This window comes from Myotis davidii, unplaced genomic scaffold, assembly GCF_000327345.1.
Source record: "Myotis davidii unplaced genomic scaffold, ASM32734v1 scaffold524, whole genome shotgun sequence".
Classification (NCBI taxonomy): domain Eukaryota; kingdom Metazoa; phylum Chordata; class Mammalia; order Chiroptera; family Vespertilionidae; genus Myotis; species Myotis davidii.
Window position 1 is genome coordinate 832,508 of NW_006299263.1, and position 22,117 is coordinate 854,624.

Here is a 22,117-nt window from a genome sequence, read left to right on the forward strand (position 1 = left end):
TTACATAAATTTTTTTATGTAAATAAATATATAATAAATAATATATATCCTCCCTCTGAGAGAAAACCAATGACAAGGGGTAGACAGAGCAGCAGTGGATTCTAATGCTGAGCCAGAGCTGTGAGAATACAAGAATTAGGTAAAGACTAGGATTTAACAGGAAAGGGAAAACTAGGATTGTCTGCCCAATTTAGGTTTTGAACACCTAGCTAATTCATGACCCCACAGAGAATATAGGCCCCTTTTAGAAGCCCTCACAGTACCTTGTATTTTATTTTTCTTAGTAATTATCAACATATATAGTTGTTTTCTAAACACAAGTACACTGAAATCTTCAACTGTGTAATTCTTTCTCTCCTGACAGACGATAAGCTCCATGAGGAAAGGAAAGTTGTTTTGTTCTTGTCTATATCCCCTCGTCTGGCACAGTGCAGATTCTCAGCAAATATCAAATAAATGAACACTTTAATCTTTAGGGGGAGAGGGAGAGAGACAATAATTTCAGGCCACTTTAATAAGAAATAACCTGTCAGACATATGTGATGCAGTGCCTAAAACAACTGTATGTATGTGTATGTGTGTATATATTTGTTTCCCTTTCTCTTTTGGATAATACCTGTGGATGGTAAATGTATTTAATGTATTTCTAAGTGCTGGGTGTGATAATAATGGAATTTTCTGAGCTTTGCATAAAATGTAAGCTGGAATTATCTCTTTTTCCTCATCACCTATTGTAGCTCTTAGCTCAGGGAGGAAAAAAAAAATCAATGGTTGACTTTTATTTTTACTTTTTCTAGATGGGTTCACAGGGTTATCATTATGAATAATCATTGCACACAGTGATATCTTCAGGACTGAATGAGATACAACAGATGGTTTACTTTAGCTTGCTATATACTTTTGAGCTCTTAAATCTGTTTTAGATAGCTGTTTCCCCTCTTGTATGTGATATAACTTTTTGCTATTGGGACTAATGTGCTGCTAAAAGTTAGCACTTTTTTTTTTTAATAAACTGCTGCTTCTAAATAACAGCAAGCTTCCTAGATGAGGTCTTAAAAGAGTAAACAATACTGATTGTATGCCTGGGATAACCTATCTGCTTTAAGACATGGACTTTGGCTTCATATCCAATACTAAGATATCTACAGCTGACCAGTACAAGTATAAAAATAGTGCATAGCTACCTATCAGAAAGAACTGTCAGGCTCTATGATGTCAGGTCCCTGCCAAGGCAGTTAAGTGATTCTAAAATTCAATTTTGGGGCTCATCAGTTGACCATTTATATGAATTAGCAGGAAAGATGAAATACACATGACCTCACTTGCACTGCGCAGTTGCAGGAACATTTTACAGAAGCTGAGAACTTATAATAAAGAAATCAATCAATAAATCAATGCAACACTTTCCATCATCCCAGCCAAAGGAAATTATTTTGATGAAGAACATTTTTTTAAGGGAACAAAGTAAACTTAGGACAAAACACAAGATACGGTAACCTTTATATAAATGCGTAGCCATTTTCCAGCAAACTAAAGCTCAGTTTGTCTCAGATGCATCAACACATACCTTTGAACAAGTGGCAAAGGAAGGAAATTGAGGGTGGAAGTCATATCCAGTCCACAGTCCAACATAATGGTGGTTGATTTGAATTTAAGCACATTGCATGGTAAGGTTGGGTGCCCTGACAGGCAATACTGAAAAAAAGTAAATCACTTTTATCAATAATCAATTATCAAAAAAGCCCCAAAAGTACAGTAAATTAAATTGATCATTTTCTATCAAAAGAACAGTATGTAAATGCAGATAACTTTCTATGTGGTTTTCTCCCTTTTACAGCTCTGAATACCACTTCCCCTAGCAGTTCCAAATACTCAAAAGTCTCAGATCAGACCTTATTTTTCGTAGGGTACCAAGTTATGCCTCAAGCAAGCACAGTAATTATTTGAAATAGAAAGTTCCCAAACTATAGTTACCTGGTCCACTCTCAAGTCACACTTCCAAATTCCCACTATCTCATTGCACCTAGGAACTGCCTAAAGCTGTAGAAATTAATTGCATCCTACACCAGATTCTCAAACTGTGCGATAGGTTTGGTTTTCTCCTCCTATAAATAAGTCAAATGATTTTCCTAGGTGGAATGGCTGAGGAGGGTTAGCAAGAAAGCATCAATGAGGGGTGGTGGCTCAGCCTCGTCAGAAAAATGACGCAAAAGGACAAGTGACTTCCCTGACGTGCAGATACTAAGCAGAAGGGACACCTATTCCCAGCCAGTCAAGCGTCTCTCAGCTGGGGCAGCAGACCTCAGAAGTCAAAGGCGCACAAGCCACAGTGGAGTCTTTAAAGGAGAGTGATGAGGCAAGACATGCACTGACCTCAAACATTTCTCACATCCTCCCCAGTGCAGGGGGAGTGATATGCCACACTGAGAATTATTTATATGGGGTGTGCCCTGTGTGACCTATCGTAATTTGATTGCTGCTCTGAGGAAAAAAGAGTAAAGAAGAAGGAAAAGAACTTTCCCTCATTTTTAAAGTCATCACATACAGCAAAGCCCAGAAAATAGAGGGACTGATGCTCTTAATCCCTTGACAAGTACATTCTTCCTTTCCAATTTTAGGTACAGGACCAGCACCAGTCAGAGTAATGTGACATCAATGCCTGGCCCCACGTGGCCACAGCACCTCAGGCTAAGTCTTCTCAGGTATTTGTTGCTTTGCTTGTTCTGTCACAGAATAAATGTCCTACTTTTCTCTAGAGGGCATTACAGGGACTACTGATTTTTTAAAAAATATATTTTAATTGAATTCAGAGAGGAAAGGAGAGGGAGAGAGAGAGATAGAAACATCAATAATGAGAGAGAATCATTGATTGGCTGCCTCCTGCACACCCCCTACTGGGATGACCTTGACCGGAAGCGAACCCAGGACCCTTCAGTCTGCAGGGCAATGCTCTATCCATTGAGCCAAGCCAGCTAGTGTGGGACTGGTGATTTTTTAAAACTGCAGGTTCTATGAAGGATAAGGCCAAGATCCAAAAAGAGTGTATTTCGCAAGCTTCTTTATTCCAAGTTTATGTATGATAATTATATTTCCCAAACCAAAATTTGCAACTCATGGTCTGAAAGAGTATAAAGTTACTTATAATGAAAACAGTACAAATTATTTAAAACTAGAGGCCATGCACGGGTGGGGTACCTTGACCAGGCAAGTGATCAAGGCCTATGGAGGGGGGTGGGTGGGGGGCAGCTGGCTGGGCGGAGGGACCCAGAGAGGTTGGCCGGCCAGCCCCCTGATCAGGGCCTATTGGGGGGGCCGGCTGGCAGGGGCAAGGGACCGTGGGAGGTAGGCTGTGGGCGCGCACTGACCATCAGGGGGCAGCTCCTGTGTCGGGCGTCTGCCCCCTGGTGGTCAGTGCACGTCATAGTGGCTGGTCATTCTGGTTGTTCAATTGTAACAGTCATTTAGGCATATATATATTAATTGTCCTTAAAAAGTCCAGGAAGCATGATTTGGGAAATTATACTTTGCATAAGTTCGTTCTTTGATAGGTATCAGAATTACAAAAAAATACATCTCCCTACTAATCCCTACTCTATCCTCCCTACAGTTCCCCATGGTTAGCTGGTTCTTATTCCTATCTAAGAATTATTTGTTAAACTATCTCAAAATGAACAAAAAGCATTATGTTAAACTTGCCCCAAATAAGTCAAATGTTCTGATAAGAGCTTTCCTATATTTCTCCTTTTAAAAAGAAATCAGATATTCGGAAAAACCTAAAAAGAAATAAAATTAACTGTATATAATGGTTATCAATGGGTGGAAAGATATGGTGTAATTTTCTTCTTTCTGCTTCCTGTATTTTCCAAACCTTTGACAATAAGCGTTTATTACATCTGTATAATTAGAAAAAATATGATTAAAACAAAATTAGAAATCTAGCCAGCAACACTGAATCACCACATTTTCCTTATCTTCATTTTTAACTCTAAATTATGGATAACAGGTTACGCCAGAAGGCAGATGATTAATGTGTAAAAAAGCTGCTGCTCAAAAGATTTGAGGCAAGAGAATTTAACTGAAAGACGACATTTGCTCCTGTCACACAAGGATAAAGAAAGGTGAGGAGTAATTTATAAGGGCCATAACTGAATGGGAGATTTTCATAGCATCTACTAACAGAGTGCCAGACCTTGCTCTCACTAGATCCGTTTTTATGGATGAGGAAATTGAGCTTTACACAGTTGAGTGGCTTGTCTGAGAAGAGCCAAAGACTCGCAGCAAAGTCTCCTGACTCTAAAAATCCCACTCGTGTTTCCCAAATAGCACCGCTCACTTTGTGGATCAACAGAATCTCCTGAGACACTAAGTGACTGGCCCAGGTTCACACAACCAGTAACTGGGGCACCTGCAAGGTTCCTCAAGGTTACCTGTCTCCAGTGGTGCTCTTTGCCTGTACCTAATATGCTGCCTGCAATCCCTGTAAGACGAATACACAGAAGTATTAACCAATCATGTGATTTCAATTTTAAAATTAGAAATGAATCGACATTACAAAAAGTTTGAAAAATAATAAAAAGAAAAATTGTAGCCACAATCATTTTTCTAGTCCCTGTCTTTTTTTCATATCGGTAAAGGCTATAATTTTAGTATCTCTACTGCTGTGCATGCTGCCTTTAAAACACATGACGACTATGTTTTTTGGTGCATCATACTTCATTTTATTGGCTGCCTAAATAAATACACCATCTCTTGTTTAATCATTCCCTTGCTGTTGAACATTTAGTGTTGCTTCCACTCGCTCTATTACAAACATGGCTGTGGTGATCATTTTAGTGCTTAAGGTTTTTTTCCATACTGGATTATTTTTTTAGAGGATTCCCAGAAGTGGCATTAACTAGGTCAAAAAATATGAGCATTTTATGGCTCTTGATATATGTGCCAAAATGCTTTCCAAAAAAAGGCTGTACCTATTCACGTCATCAGTAATATATCAGAAGATCTGTTTCACTGCTTATTCCCATCAGAATTACAGTCACAACCATCTAGAATCTACACCAAAATGCAGCTATAATGTTAGTAGTAGCTGTCCAGAATCAATTAAAGGGCCCTAAACAGGCAAGTCAACTACTTGGGAGGAGAAATGATGAAAGCAGGGAGTTTGAAGTAAGACTGTGTGCTCCTATCCTGTTGGTGCTCGTTATTGACATGTGAGTTGGAAAAGTTACTTAACTTTGCAAAGACACAATTTCCTCATATGTAAGATGTAGTAATAAAGCTACTCTCCTAAAGCTGTGAGGACTAAATGAATGGATATAGCACCTGACACAAGGCCTGTGCTCACTATTAATTCAAGGGGCTGAAGAGGCTACCTAAATTTGGGGAGACTAATTTGCAGCATTTTAGAGACACAATTCTATTCTGGAGTGGCATTCACTAATGCCTTAGACATTTGTATATCCCACAAGACTAGGTAAAGCAAATGAACAATTTTACAAATACTGTCATGCCGGAAGCGGGTCCATCCTTGCTGCTTGACACAGTCGCTGCAGGAAAGAAACATCTGCACAGCATATGTTTCAAGGGACCTGGCGTATATGGCATACTGTTCTTAATATGTTTGCTCCCCTTAGCGCTATGTGTTTTAAGCAAGGTCACCTCTCCAAGAAAGGTTGTTTCCCCAGGTAGGATAGAACATGGCAAGAGATCCTGACTAGAACCTGGTGACTGAACCTGGCTGGAGAACCTAGCAAGAGAACATGGACACAGAACCTGGCTGGAGATCCTAACCAGAACTTCGCTGGAGATCCTGACCAGAACTTGGCTAGAGATCCTGGCTAGGCTGCTGATCAACTGAACGCTGTCTCTGTGTCATTCCTTCTTTGCCGACTCCGTCCACACCTTTGCGGAGCCCTGAACCTGCTGGGGTTGGACCCCAGCACTGTCAGTTGCTAGTTTGCCCTCCAGGAAGATACAGCCACTGCGTACAGTGTGAATATTCTAGCCAATATAAGGTTCTACAATTTTTTTCTTTTTTGCTTAACAAGCACATAGCAATGCCTTTATGTTAATTTTATTTCTAAATAACAAAAATAACAAAGAGTTAAAGTGAATCAAAGAGTTTTATAAGATACAATAAATCTCACAACTCTGGACTAAAACATTGTATGTCCTCCTTTTCCCTAGTCTTGGTTAAAATAATTTAATATACGTAATTGTTAAGATATGGTGTGTATTAAGTGTCAGGCACTCTGCAAGAACTTTACGTTTAGTTCCTTTAATCCTCCCAAGGGTGCCATGAGATAGTAATAATTTTCCCATCTTATAGGTGAAGAACATAAGGCACAGAGATTATGAAGTTGCACATGTTACAAAGTTGCAAGGGTGTGCCAGGACTTAACCCAGGACAGTGAGACCCAGAAAGTGTACACTTAACTACCACAGCATGCCATGCTACACGGAAATAAAGGAATTGTCAGGGACCCCCCAAAACCATGCAGAGATGACATGTCCCAAAAGGCCATCTTTTAAGTTGATAAAGAATGTAGATTGAATTTATAGTCTTGTTGTGAACAATGAAAATTAGTTATATGATTAACTTAAGATATAGCAAGGGTCCCAATTAGATTAAATTGGCCTGCAATCCATCACAAGCAGTGATTTTTCTTTTGCTGGATTTTCCCTTCCATTCGAAAAAAGGTGATAGTATTCTCTCACTACAAAGTAGTGTTACTGCTGAAACTGCCTCTAAATATCTATTATGCGTCGAAGCCGGTTTGGCTCAGTGGATAGAGCGTCGGCCTGCGGACTGAAAGGTCCCAGGTTCGATTCCGGTCAAGGGCATGTACCTGGGTTGCGGGCACATCCCCAGTAGGAGATGTGCAGGAGGCAGCTGATCGATGTTTCTCTCTCATCGATGTTTCTGACTCTCTATCTCTCTCCCTTTCTCTCTGTAAAAAATCAATAAAATATATTAAAAAAAATATATCTATTATGTGACCTAAAACCGTTAGGTTAAGCTAATGCCAAAAGCTTTTTAATTTTGTTTGGGAGAATTTTTTTTTTGATGCTGTGCAATTCTCCCAAACAAGATTAAAGAGGGGCTGGTTTTCTTTTTTTTTTTTTTTTTAAAAAGGCATTAGTGTTAATGAAGTAAGCTGTAAATGACATCACAAATTTCCCCCTCTTTTTTTTCTTTCTCTAAACCAACGCATATGTCCACTGTGGAATTCTATGAGCAGAGACATGAAGATCGGTTTGCCTTTCTCACTGGCAGTAAAATAAAGAAGTGAGTTTGGTTGTTTTTGATTCATATACAACATTAAAAAAAAAACAGTTTTAGCCAAATAATTTTTGCATAATGGTTTTGCCTCCTGGTAAAATATTAGAAAACCTATTAGTATAATTCAAACATAAATGAATATAGGGTAAAACAAATTTAATGGATTCAGAAAATGTATTTGAAAAATTCCAACACTGATTCAAGGCAACACTGATTTCAACTATAAATGGAAGGGTATTTTCTTTAATCTGATAAAGGGTTCCTAACCAAATCTTACATCATAGTTAATGATGAAGCATGAGAAACAGTTCTCCAAGTCAAGAACAAAACAAGAATACCTACTATGACTGCTTCAATTCAACACTATACTGAAAATGCTATATAGTGTGATAAGACAAGAAAAATCTATAATAATACAAGCATAATATACTAATTAGACCGGATGTCCTTCCAGACAACCTTCCAGACAAAGCCGGGGCTGCAAGGGAAGCCTGGGGACCGGGTGCCTGCTGGAAACTGGAGGGAAACCCAGGTCCCAGGTGCAAGAGGGAAGCCGGTGCCTGCAGCTGGGGGAAGGAACCTTGAACAAATTTCGTGTATCAGGCCTCTAGTAAAATATAAAATGTTAGAATAGAGAAATAAAACTGTCATCATTCACAGATGATAAATTAGAAGACATTCTGAAAATACACTATTACAATTAATAAGGCAGTTCTCATCAAGGTTGTTGGGTACAAGAATTAACATACCAAAATTAACTGAGCTCTTATATGCCAGCAATAAACAAGTAGTAAACACAAATAAGCATTAGAATAGAATACCATTTAGCCCTAACCGGTTTAGCTCAGCAGATAGAGTGTTGGCTTGTGGACTCAAGGGTCCCAGGTTCGATTCCAGTCAAGGGCATGTACCTTGGTTGTGGGCACATCCCCAGTAGGGGGCGTGCAAGAGGCAGCTGATCAATGTTTCTCTCTCATCAATGTTTCTAACTCTCTATCCCTCTCCCCTCCTCACTGTAAAAAATCAATAAAATATATTAAAAAAATAGAATACCATTTATATAGCAATATTTAAATGTATCATAAAAGTATAAAAAAGTGTGAAATCTTTACCAAAAAAATTATAAATCTTTAAAGATAATGTTCACTGCACAGAAAACAAACTACTGCAAAAAATAGCAGTTTTCACTAATCTACTTTTTCATAGAGTTTACGAATCATATGGATTAGGTAAAAAAATTAAAGAACAATGATCAGAGAGTATTTAAATTTTCTGATATTACAACTTAGTATAATGTGATTAACAGTAGGATATTGCACTGGGACAGCTAATGGACCAATTAACTAGGAATAAACTTCAAAAAAGAGGCACACATATATCTTGGACTTTGATATATGATAAAAATATCACTACTAATATATGGTGCTGGGGAAGTTTTTAATCCATTTGAAAAAATTACCTGAGACAAAGAAATGAGGAAGCAAGAGTGGTCAACAAATGAAGATATAAAAAGATGCTTGATCTCACTATAATCTGGGAAATATAAGCCTTAGGTTGGCTAAAATTAAACAGACTGCAATACTAAGTATTGGAAAGAATGTAATCTATATATATAAAAAGCCAGCGACTGTAACACCATAACGACCAGAATGACCAGTCGCTATGATGCCCACTGCAGCCAGCAAATCAGCTGGATCAGGGGGTGTGGCCAGCAGCCAACCTCTTATAACCCCTTGCTCCTGGCTGGCCCTGCCCCTGATCAGCCTCTTCCACCCCAATGGAGGGTGGGGTGGCCGGCCAGTCACCCACGGCCCCTCCCTCAGTCGGAACCATCCTGATCGGGCCCCATTGGGGCGGGCCAGCCAGCCAACTTCCTGCCATCTCCTCCTCCCTTGCAGCCCCTCGCCCAGAGGAGACCTCCCCCACCCTGATTGGGGGCATGGCCCCTCACACAGGAGGCCCTGCTTACAGCGGGGACCCCCACCCCAATTGAGGGTGTGGCCAGCCTGAAAACCTCCCGTGGCCCCTCACCCAGGACAGCCCCCCCTCCCAGTGGAAACCCCCACCCCGGTAGGAGGCGTGGCTGACCTGCAAATCGCCCACAGCCCTTCACCCCAGCCAGCCCCCCAGTAGGGACCCCCCACCCAGATCCGGGACCCCCATCAGGGCAGGCAAGCTGGCCCCCACCTGTGCACCAGGCCACTATCCTATATAATAAAAGGGTAATATGCAAATTGACCCTAAAGGCAAAACAATCAGAATGACCACTGGATCAGTCACTACAAGGCACACTGACCACTTTTCTGTTTTTTTTCCCGGCCAGCAGGCTCCGATCGCCTGATGATGAACGAGGAACCAGGGGTGGGTGGTGGGGGGTGTGGGCGGTGCCAGGCCAAGGTCCCCGCCTGCCGATCACCCCACACACAGAGGGCAACCCATGGCGGGGGTGGGGCTGGGGAGCGGGCAGTAACAGCCAACCTCTCAGTCCCTTCCCCTGGCCGTCAGGCACTGATCACCATATGGCAAAAGGGGAGCCAGGGGTTGGTGGCAGCAGGTTTCGGGGCTGGCTGTGGGCAACTGGGGAGGATGGCCCTGATTGCAGGCCAGGCCAAGAGACCATACCCATAATTCATGCATTGGGCCTCTAGTCTATATAGTAAATAAAAGCCTAAGTGACTGTTACAACCAGTTGACTGAACGACCAGTCACTATGACACGCACTGACCACCAGGGGGCAGATGCTCAACACAGGAGCTGCCCTCTGGTGGTCAGTGCACTCCCACAGCCAACCTCTTGCAGCTGGCCAACCTCCCCCGGTCCCTTCCCCGGCCGGCCAGCCCCAATAGCCAGCCAGGTCGAGGAACCCCATCCGTACACACATTCATGCACTGGGCCTCTAGTAGAGTATAAACTGGTAGAACCACTCTGGTGAACAATCTGGCAATACCTAAAAATGCTAAAAATATACATACTTTACCATATACTAAACTAATAAAAGCATATAAGGATATGATACACAGCTACTAACTTGAGGAAAGTAGCAACCTCTGGTGAGGGAGAAAAAAATGAAAGTTGTTGATCTTAGCTTTAGTTATAACTTGTCTTTAAAGGGGGGAGGGCAGGAAGGAGATCTGATTTTTCCCCCTCACCTCCCAAAAAGTACAAACTATTAACATCTATCTAAGGGTGTCTTTTCTGTATTGTCATTAGATACTTCCGCAGACACCAGAATTATGTAATTATACCTTTCCTACTATTGTGAAAATCTGCAGTGTGATTTTCCTTATGACAAAAGTCTCATGGTGCAAAAATAGAATCTAATAGGTCATAATGGATAAATATTTTGGTATTAGTATAGCATTTGCTAGGTATATTTGTTAATTTTCAAGGAACTGCGCTTGGTAGTGATAATGGCCTATAATTTTCATTTTGATATCTCACTTATCCTGATGCAAAGTGAACAAGACTTAAAACTACTGAAATGGCAATGAAATGGAATAAAATGCGAATATTACCTCATGAGAAGGATGATTCAACAATGTATGACCTTAGGGGGAGGGGAGAAACAAAAGTAACTCCTAGATTTTTAAATTATTGAGATTACTTCGGTATCTTTAAGGAACTTCTTGATGTATCTAGTCTTACAAACTTTGGCAAAACACTTCTCTAACAAGACCAGGCAAAGCTTTATAATTTCATGGTAAAATTTTCAACTGATATAATTACCTATTTACCAGAAATGTCATATTAATACAGCTATATTTATCAACTATACATATTCATAAAAATACACATCAATGCTGACATTTGAAAAGGAATTCTAAAAATAAAAGTGGACCAGGAGAACCAAGATGGCGGCATAGGTACACACTCGTACTTGCTGCCTCACACCACCACATCAAAACTACAACTGAAAGACAAAACGGATATTATCCAGAACCACAGGAAGGTTGGCTGAGTGGAAATTCTACAACTAATAGGAAAGAGAAAAAGCGCATCGAAACTGGTAGGAGGCATGGAGGTGCGTGTGGAAGCGGGCTGGCAACTGGGTATGCTGTTATCTTTTTCAATCAAGCTCCCAATTGCTCTGAATTCCAGTTCTGGGCGAGACTCTGGGGACCCAGACTTATACGGGGAGAAACTGGACTGTCTGGCATTGGGCTGGAAAGCAAGGGCGGCTTTCTCGCAGAGGTGCTTGCAGCGATCATTGTTCCTGCATGGGGCCGCGGGACACAGAGACCCGGGACCTCTCTGAGGCAGAGCAGACTGGCAGCCATTGCTGTTTGCTCTGCCCTGGTGACTCCCTGAGACCCCACTCCACCCAATTTACAACCCCATCCAAGCCGTGTGCAGAGGTTTTTGCATAAAAGAGAAGAAATCTGAAGATTTCTCTGTAGTTACTGCAGGGTGGCCTCAGAAATTGGCTGACTTTGCACCTCCTTGGAGATCCAAGAGCCAGTGTACCCAGAGGTCAGAGTGAGACCATACCAGATTACAACTCTTCACATCCATAAGTGACACACTCAAGGGGCAGATCCAGTGAGCACAAAAGCCCCACTGAGGCAAGTCCTGCTCCATAAGGGTATCTCCAGCACAGCAGTTCTCCCACTGTAGACACAGCTGGTCCTCACAGCCAATTGGCCTGGTGGTCAATCCCTCCCAGTGACACCAACAGCAATCAAGACTTAACTACAAGACTGTGCACACAGTCCACAAAGGGGTGCATGCAAGAGTGTCAACCTCAGGTAATATAGGACACCTAGCACAGAAAGCCACTCTGTCAACACAGGGAAACAGCCAAAATGTGGAGACAAAGAAACAGGTCACAAACAAAAGAAATGGAGGAAAGCAAACTACTGGATATAAAGTTCAAAACCACAGTTATAAGACTACGCAAGAATCTTCTTGAAATCTCCGAGAAATTTAGTGAGACCTTCAAGGATATGAAAAAGGACCAATTAGAAATTAAGCGTACACTTACTGAAATAAAGAATAATATACAGAGATCCAACAGAAGACTAGAGGACTCCAAGAATCAAGTCAAAGATTTGAAATACAAAGAAGCAAAAAACACCCAACTGGAAAAGAAAAAAGAATCCAAAAATATGAAGATAGTATAAGGAGCCTCTGGGACAACTTCAAGCATACTAACATCCGAATTATGGGGGTGCCAGAAGAAGAGAGAGAGCAAGATACTGAAAACCTATTTGAAGAAATAATGACAGAAAACTTCCCCTACCTGGTGAAAGAAATGGACTTCCAAGTCCAGGAAACCCAAAGAACCCCAAATAAGAGGAATGCAAAGAGGACCACACCAAGACACATCATAATTAAAATGCCAAGAGCAAAAACATAGAGAGAATCTTAAAAGCAGTAAGAGAAAAACAGTTAGTTACCTACAAGGAAGCTGATTTCTCAACAGAAACTATGCAGGCCAGAAGCGAGTGGCAAGAAACATACAAAGTGATGAATAGCAAGAACCTACAACCAAGATTACTCTACCCAGCAAAGCTATCATTTAGAATTGAAGGTCAGATAAAGAGCTTCACAGATAAAGAAAAAGCTAAAGGAGTTCATCACCACCAAACCAGTATTATATGAAATGCTGAAGGGTATTCTTTAAGAAGGGGAAGAAGAAGAAAAAAGTTAAAAATTATGAGCAAAGTGACAACAAATACATATCAACAAGTGAATCTAAAAATCAAGTGAATAAAAAAATCTGATGAACAGAATAAACTGGTGAATATAATAGAATCAGGGGTATAGAAAGGGAGTGGGCTGACGATTCTCGGGGGGAAGAGGGTGTGGGGGATGAAGGAAGAGACTGAACAAAAATCATACACCTATGGACGAGGACAGTGGGGGGTGGTAAGAGCATGGGGTGGGGTGGGAACCAGGTGGAAAGGAGCTATGGGTGGAAAAAGAGGAACAACTGTAATAATCTGAACAATAAAGATTTATTAAAAAAAAATAATAAAAATAAAAGTGGACCTTAGGTTAGAGCAGAACAGGAATTAGAAATTTCACTGTATGAATTACCTTCACTAACAGTAAGAATTATTGACAACTATTTCTATCTAATACTTAATTAGCTCTTTCCCAACAAGTGAATAAAGTAAATATTGTTGATACCAACTCAATTGTCAAGGCTCAAGATCACAGTTAATAACAGACTGAATTCGCACTCAAATCAGCACAAATTCTAAGTGCTTTCTCTCACATCATTCCAACGAATAGTAATAAGGAAGACTTTGACAGTGCACTATGCTAAGAGTGACAAATTTAATATGGATAGAAGAGTTGGAAAGGAAAAAACATCAAAGAATCTTAGAAATAACAGTGACTATAGTTTTTCCTAGTCATCTTTTCTAACTGCTCCCTCAATATTGTGTCCCTATTGTGCCACTATCAAATCCCTGCTAGATTACCTCTAAGGCAGACAGCTTGGAATAGACTGATAAGGGAAAGTATTTGATTAGTCCATTCAGACTCCTGACATTCGATTCCATGTCTCCAGAAGCGGTACACGAGCGTATTTTAATACTTTTTAAATGTTCTATTTCTTAATGCAAAATCCACACTTTTTAAAAAAAATTTAGTTTTTTTCCCCAATGCTTACCAGATTCTTAGCTTCCACAAAAATCATAAAATACTGGGGTTAAAGGGGCTTTGAATTAAAAATGGATCATAAAATTAAGAGTAAAAGCTAAAATAAAACTTCTGGAAAAGCAGTGTTCAAAAGAAATACCGCACAATGCAGGCCACACACAATTCTAAAATTTCTAGTAGCTAAATTAAAAAAATAAAAGGAACAGGTTTAAGTTACTTTTAGTAATATATTTAACCCACTATATCTAAATTATTATTTCAATATATAATCAATATAAAATTTTATTCACATATTTTTTACATCACTTGTTAGTACTAACTCTTTAAAATCTGGTGTGACCCTTATATTCACAGTGTATTTTAATTTAGATGCCAAATTTTCACCTAAAATACTTGATATGCATTTAGATTCATAGAAATTACAGTTGAAAAAAGTAGCTCCACATATCCAAGTTCTTGTGAACATACTAAAACTTTTTCAATAAATGAATTGCATGTCAATCTTTAAAAACCAAATTAATTAAATTGAAATACAACTTAAAACTCAGTTGCTTTGTCATACTAATAACACTGTGAGTGTTCAATAGCCACATGCAATTAGTGGATACTATATTGGAAAGGGTAACTCTAGAAAAACAGGGAACTCTCTGTGCCTTGGGTTGGGCAAAAATTTCTAATATTAGACACAAAAAGCAAGAACCATAAAAGAAAAATCTATAAATTTGATTTAATAAAAATTTAAAACTTGTTTTTCAAAAGACATTGTTAAAAAAATGAAAGATAACTAACACATTAGGAGAAAATACTTGCAAAATACATATTTGATAAAGTACTTGAATACAGAAGATAAAAAGAATTCTTTCAACCTGAGAACACAAACAATGAAATAAAAATGGGCAAAATATTTGAATAGGCATTGACTGAAAAAGAAATATGGATGGCAAATTAAAAGATCTTAAACTTTAGTCCTTGGAGAAATACAAAGTGAAACCATAATAAGATGCCACTGCATTCTTGCTAGAAGGGTCAGAATTAAAGATTGACAAATTGGAAACCTCATACACTACTAGCATAACGCTTTTGAGATTCACCTTTGTTTCTGCAAATACCATTCATCTTTATTACTAAGAAAATATTCCATTGTATAGATGTATCACAATTTGCTTATCCATTCACAAGATGATGGGTATCTGGATTGTTATTTTCAGTTTTTGATGATTATGAATAAAGCTGCTATAAAATGTCACATACAGGTTTTTGTAGGGGCATATGATTTTATTTCCCTGGCAAAAGTACTTAAAGAGTGGGTTATATATGTTTAACTTTATAAGAAACTCCCAAACTGTTTCCCAAAGTGGACAATTATTTTTAGCTTAAATAAGCCAGTCAGATTTTGTTGCTGGGCGGTGTACTACAGCATCCATTATCCCTTTTAACCTAGGCATAAAGCATTAGTTCTAAATGTGCTTCTAATTTGGTATTAGCCCCCATGAATCCCTAAGTTCTTTGGGTCTCAAATTTCCTCTTCCACCATTTCACTGGGGCACCCAAAATCCTTGGTCTTTTATATAACCTGCCAACAAGATGTGTCTGTGCCACGGTATTCTTTTACAATTCACTTTCTGAAAGTATAAAAAAATTACATGATTTATAAGCTGGAAGGAATTCCAACATCATCTAGTCCAAATACCTCTTTTAAAAATGAAGAACCTCACTCTTCCAAGGCTTGTGAGCTTTCCTCTCCACCAACACACCAGAGTATACACATACAAATGACATCAGTAAATGCAGCTCACTAGGAGACACTCCATGCCCAAACAGGGTGTATAAGATTCGTAATGTGTCAGGGAAAGCGGGGAATACTGAGACTCCTTGCCTTATACCTCACCACCCTGAGTTAAATTGCTTCCACTGAGCCCAATTTGCCTAATTTGATACTATTATCCCTTGCTAAGAATTTTGGGCCAGGCCCTGACACACTCAGAGACTTCTATAAATACATTTCAATTTTGTTTGGTAATCTTTCACTTATTCCACTTTATTTCTTGATTCTATCTTGCAGGAGAGCTGTTAAATGTGCCAGTCATACTCACTGTCAAAATGACTACACAGCTGGATAAAAGAGAGGGTAATTTTCCACTTGAGCAGAAAATCTGTAGCATGCATGGTGAACACAGAGAAAGAAGTCACTTTCTGGTTGGGGAGTGGCTAAATACTAGGACACTTACGGTAGCATCCACCTGTTTATCCTGACCCTGTCCTCTGACTTGGCTTTTCATAAAAATGAGTAAAGAAGCAGAAAGTGGTGGTAAAAAGTCTTTCCCCACGCCCCCTGCCCCTCCCACAGAGAAGCTCAGAAAGAGTGAGAATGGTGACAGTAAACATTAAAGATGAGAGAGGGCCTGACTTGGGAATAAATACTGTTGGCTGTTGGGCACCAGAATTTTAAAAATGTTAGAAAGTGATTATAGTTGATAAAAAAGAGTCCACAGAGCTATGTATATGACATCAAAGTATTTTTTAAAATTCATTGGAAGCACATACAGGTTGTCCCCCCAAAATGTATACACAGTTTAACAGCTGATAGCTCAATTTTGAAAATGAAATGTATTTTAATAAACACTGCCTTTATAATTATTCAAAGTGTGCACACACATTTTTTGGGGGGTTACTCTATATATACCAAACTGGTAAAAGTGGTTACTGCTGGGGAGAGGGTGTTGATCATATTGGAACCTTCACTGTTTACTTTCGATATTCTGTACTCTTGACCTATTTTTTTAAAACATTAACCAGATTTCTTTAAAGCAGATTTTTTTTTCATTTTTTTAAAAATAAAGAGTAATTAACATACAGATTTCTATTGGCAAACAAGTTTTAAAAGAGGTGGAGAGGAAATGGGAGGTAGAAGGTAAGGGTAGAAATAGTTGACAATAAATTAACAGGTACTACTCTAACTTTTCATTGAAACTATGTATATATCTATGATCCAAGCAAAAGCTGTACTACCACTCCAAAAAGACATTGTATTAAAGGTCATATATGATTGACCTATGCACTGTGTTTTGCTTTTGTTCTATAGTATTTGTTTTACTTGTGAGTGGTTTTCAGGTGTTTAATGACCCAATATTATGTCCTATAAGAAAAAATACACTAAGGCTGATAAAAGTGCTAGTAAAAAGCAATATATGATTATGATGGAGAAAGGTAAAGATCATTTTAAAAAGAGAAAGAAGTATGAAAATGATAAGTATAATATTGGGATGAATTAAATAACAGTAAAGGCAATTTAAGAACAATGGTATTGAAAATTTGCAGCAATGACAATGAGCAAGAAAGTAGAAAAAAGATTAACAAAATGCTATAAAACTTGTAAATGGCTAAGAGGATTAGGTTGAGAATGTGTTGAGTTAAAGGGGCCGGACACAAGTAAGTACATAGATGGATTAACAACTAGATAATTTATGTTCATTTTACGGTATGGAAATTATATGCCTATACATATGGTACATCCATACCCTGAGGACGGCATCACACGTTCCAGTGATTTACCTATATTCAACCTGTCGATGTGACTATATATTTATCATAGAGGATCCTACGTATTCATCGTTCTGTAGAAATGGGATCCTCCCCAACTTTCTCGATAAAGATGAAGTCAAGGAATTCACTGGGTGTTTCTGTTCTCTTTTTCCATCTGGGCACTCATCTTATATGGTGCCCATCAAATGGTCCCATTGATTCTCCAGATCCCTTTTGCATTCTGATGTGTTTATGAATTCTGTTACTACTTATGAGGGCCTCATAAGGTGCTTAGAAAAATCCTGTTCTAAGTAGGTAATTCTGACTTTGCTTTGATGCATTTGCTAAACATGCTGATGCTTCCTATTTTGATTATATTTCACTCTTTGAAAATATTTTCTGTAATGCAATGAATTGTACTTTTTTTATTTCCAAACTCCTTTGCCTGATTCCAAAGGGATGAATAAGGCTCCAGGTGTTAAAATTCTTACTTTAAGCTCCTAAACTTTCTGTTACTGTCCAAAGCACTAAGTCTCATATTTAAAATCCACCACTGTGGCTTCAATCTACCCATCTAACTTCTAATACATTCAATAAGTCTGCCCCTGGTCCCAACTGCAGTGATCTAGTGCTCCAATCAAATGTACAAATCTTTCATGTTAATAACACATGTTGAATGAAACTGGTGATATTCTGAATAAGGAGGATGTGAGAAAACAGAAATGTGCCCATTTTTGTACACACTGCTATAGAGCTGAACATCTCATTCTAAATCTTTTTTAAAACCGCTTTATTAAGGTATGCTTGACATGTAAAAATGCACTGAAATATATTTAGTGTACATAACTCGATGAGTTTGGGGCTAAGTATATACCCATTAAAACATCACCACTATCAAGGCTATCCATAAACATACATCACCTCTCAAAGTTTCCTCTCACTTCCATTATTATTATTACTTATGTCGTGTGTGTCAAAACACAACATAATCTAAACGTTGTGGGTTTTTTTTTCATTAATCCTTACCCAAGGATACCTTTTCCATTGTTTTTTTTCCTCAGAGAAAGTGAAGAGAAGCGGGGAGAGACACATTCATTGGTTGTCTCCTAAAGGTACCCTGCCCAGGGCCGGGGATTGAACTTGCAACTTAGGAACATGCCCTTCAATGGGAATCGAACCCATGATCCTTTGGTGTGTGCGGGCTGACACGCTAACCACTGAGCTACACTGTCTAGGGCCAAATGCTTTTTAATTCAACTGTTCTTTCCACCCACAGTAAGATAAAATGCTCCTCTGCCAATGTATTTGTCAACCAAGGTACCAGCTCAAATTTTCTTTCTCTAGGAAGACCTGATTCTTTGGTTGGAATTCATTTTTCATGATTCTAATCTTCCATACCTTACTATTGCCTTTATCATGGTCTATCACTAAAACTACACACACTTAGCCCCATGCATAAATAATATACACAGTACACTGTCTATGGTTTGTTAAATAGTGAGTTACTGACAGGTAGGGTCTATGTGTTATTTATCTTTTGTATGCCCCACAGCATCAAGGAGGTTTTGTACAATATAGGCATTTACTAACATTTGTTGGATTTTTGTTATTCTTTCTCTTATCTGTTAGCTTTAACTATCACATAGTCATTCATCAACAGTTTCTTCCTATTGGATCTACACAGCGTGAATCAAATATAGCTTAAAATAAATAAGCTACTGTCTAAGGTTCCAAAATCCTTTTTGTTTCTATAGAGATTATTTTTGGTGTGGTAATTATGTTTATTTTAACAGACTGTTTTGTTTACATTTCTTGCCTTTATCAGGCCTGTCTCTTAAGTACAGAGAGGGAAACTATTTCTGGCTGTTCTGTTTTCCAAGGAAACCTTGCAATTTTCTTTTAAGGTCATAGAAGTCTTTTATTTCTATGAGTCTGCTATGCACCATCTAAGACTTTAAGTTATAAAAACCATTGTTTTCTCAAAAGTCTGGAAAAAGCTTGCAAGATATAATTAACTGCCTAGAATAAACAATACAACATAAATAGATCTTCCCTTTAGAAAATAACATATTGTTGGGCTATGTGAAAGAATCTCACTTCATTAGCAAGAAAGCAGCTACAGTAGATAAATTAAAATATACAAAAATTTCAAGACAAAATTCAATATAGCAGTGACATGTTGAGTTTGAGCAGCATGCCCACTCACGTCAGACATAGAACAGAGATGCCTACCACCACGACTAGTCCAAACTATTCTTAAAGTATAAAACAATGTAATCACACCACAGGGTGTGTGTGTGTGGAGTGATGGGGGGAGGAGGTGTAAAAAATTATCTGTAAAGTTAAACAGGTGGAAAACCCAACAGAATTAACTGGGAAAACTACTAAAAGTTAAAATAAGAAAACTCAACAAAAGGCTGTAGAGAGAATTAAAAAAAAACAAAAAACCTGCCCTGGACCATATGGCTCAAATGGTTGGAGTGTTGTCCTGAACACTGAATGGTCATGGGTTTGATTTCCAGTCAGGGTACATACCCAGGTTGCGGGTTACATCCCCAGTGGGGGCGCCTGCGTGAGGCAACTGATTGATGTTTCTCTCTCTTAAATCAATAAAAGCATTTCCTCAGGTGAAAGAAAGAAAGCCCAGCTGGTTGGCTGAACCTTGAAGATATTATGCTAAGTGACATCTGGAGATGGGTGGTGGTGAGGGCTAGACAACAATGAACAAGTACTTAATGGCACTGAATTATACATTTAAAAATGGTTAAAATAGTAAATTTCATGTTGCGTGTATTTTACTGCAATTAAAAAAAAATGTAATGCACAAGCAGAAAATCTGAAGAGACCTACAGCAAGTAAAATAACTGAATTAGTGCCCCGGTCTGGGGGCTCAGTCAGTTAGAATGGATCATCCCCGGTTGGGTTGTACACTGGAGGCAATCAATAGATGTTTCTCTCTAACATCAATGTTTCTCTCTCTCCCCCCTCTCTTCCTCTCTCTCTCAAATCAATAAACATATCGTCGAGTGAGGGTTAAAAAAAAATTAGTCAATTAAAAATTTTCCCACAAAGAAAAGCCCAGCCCCAGATGGCATCATTGATGAATTCTATCAAACTTTTAAAGAATAATATCAATTCTTCATACACCTTCCAGGGTAGACAGGAGGAGGGAACATTTCCCAACTCATGCTATGAGAACAATATTTCTCTGATACTAAAACCAAACAAAGATAGCCTAAGAAAACTGCAGACCAGTATCTCTCATGAATGGATCTGAAAAAATCCCCAACAAAATATCAAACCGAATCTAGCAACACTATAAAGGATTACACATCATGACCAAGTGGAAATGATCCCTAGAACACAAGCGTGACTTAACATTCAAAATTCAATTAAGGTAATATATCATACTAATACAATAAAACTCAAAGACCATAGGATCATCTTGCTATCCAGAGGAAAACCATTTGATAAAATCCAAGACCTGTCCATGAGAAAAATGCTCAACAAACTAGGGATGGGAGGGAACATCCTCAACTTGATAAAGGGCATCAGTGAAAAACCTGCAGCTCACATCACATTCAACAGTCAAAGACTGACTGCTTTCCCCCTAAGATCAGAAAAGGGGAAAAGATAGAAAGAACATCTGCTTTCACTTCTATTCAATATTATACTGGAGGGTCTGGCCAGTGCATTTATGCAAGACAGAGAAATAAAAATACGGAGACATTAGAAACAAAAACTTCAGTCAACTGGTACCTGGATAAACAAAGTGTGGTGTATTCATATAGTGTCATATTATTGAGCAATTCATGCTACAATATGGATGAATCTCAAAAACATTATGCTAAGTGAAAAGACACAAAAGACTGCATATTGTATGAGCCAATTTATATGAAATGACCAGAAAGGGCAGATCTACAGACAGAAAGTAGATTAGTGGTTGCCTGGACTGACTGCTAATGAGCACAAGGGATCTTTCTGGAGTTGGTGGGAATATTCTAAAACTGAATTGTGATTTGTTGCCTAACTGTAAATTTTCCAAAAGTCATTGCATGTCCTTTAAATGCATGAGTTCTGTGGTAGGTGAATTATACCTCAATAAAGTTGTTTACAAATATAAAAAAGGTAACAATTATAATAATATCATTTACATTACTACTACTGCTTGTTTACCCATATTTCCACATGCTGAAAAAAAAATGGGAAGAATTACTAAGTTAGAACATGCAATTATGCTTTCCTCTACTTTATTAGAATAGAAAAATGTATAAGTATTGTATATAGGGAAATAAAACTTTGGCTTAGGCCATAAATCTGAGAAATGGATTATTCATTAATGTAAGACATTTTATTATTCATGCCCCTTCATAAACATAAGTGAAAAATAAACTGTACCTTAAGGGTAAAAAGGATGTTTAGTTTTACATGTCCTAAAAAGAATCACTGTTTAAAACATCATCTATCTGATAACCTTTCAGAAAGTTGAAGTTCATTCAGCTGTGCTTAAATTTAAATGTTTTACACCTTTAGGCATCTCCTTGGGATATATGGTCAATCAGGGATAATTTAAACTTCCTGTTTTTCTCAAAGTGAAGCTCCCACCACATAGTCCTTAGTTGTGATCACTAAGCACCTTGGGGCTTTCAAGCTGACTCCTTCATCCTACACAGGCTTTCCTATTCCCCATTCCACCAACCCTTTGCA

General features: G+C 38.6%; 1 protein-coding gene across 1 annotated transcript in view; it reads right to left on the reverse strand.

Annotated features, from left to right (window-relative positions):
* Positions 1-22,117, reverse strand: part of INTS9 (integrator complex subunit 9) — a 100,537-nt gene that overhangs the window by 70,597 nt on the left and 7,823 nt on the right. Inside the window, exon 2 of the mRNA XM_006774762.2 lies at positions 1,568-1,695. Within this exon, the coding sequence (XP_006774825.1) occupies positions 1,568-1,695 (128 nt within the window). The remainder of the gene's footprint in view (positions 1-1,567; positions 1,696-22,117) is intronic.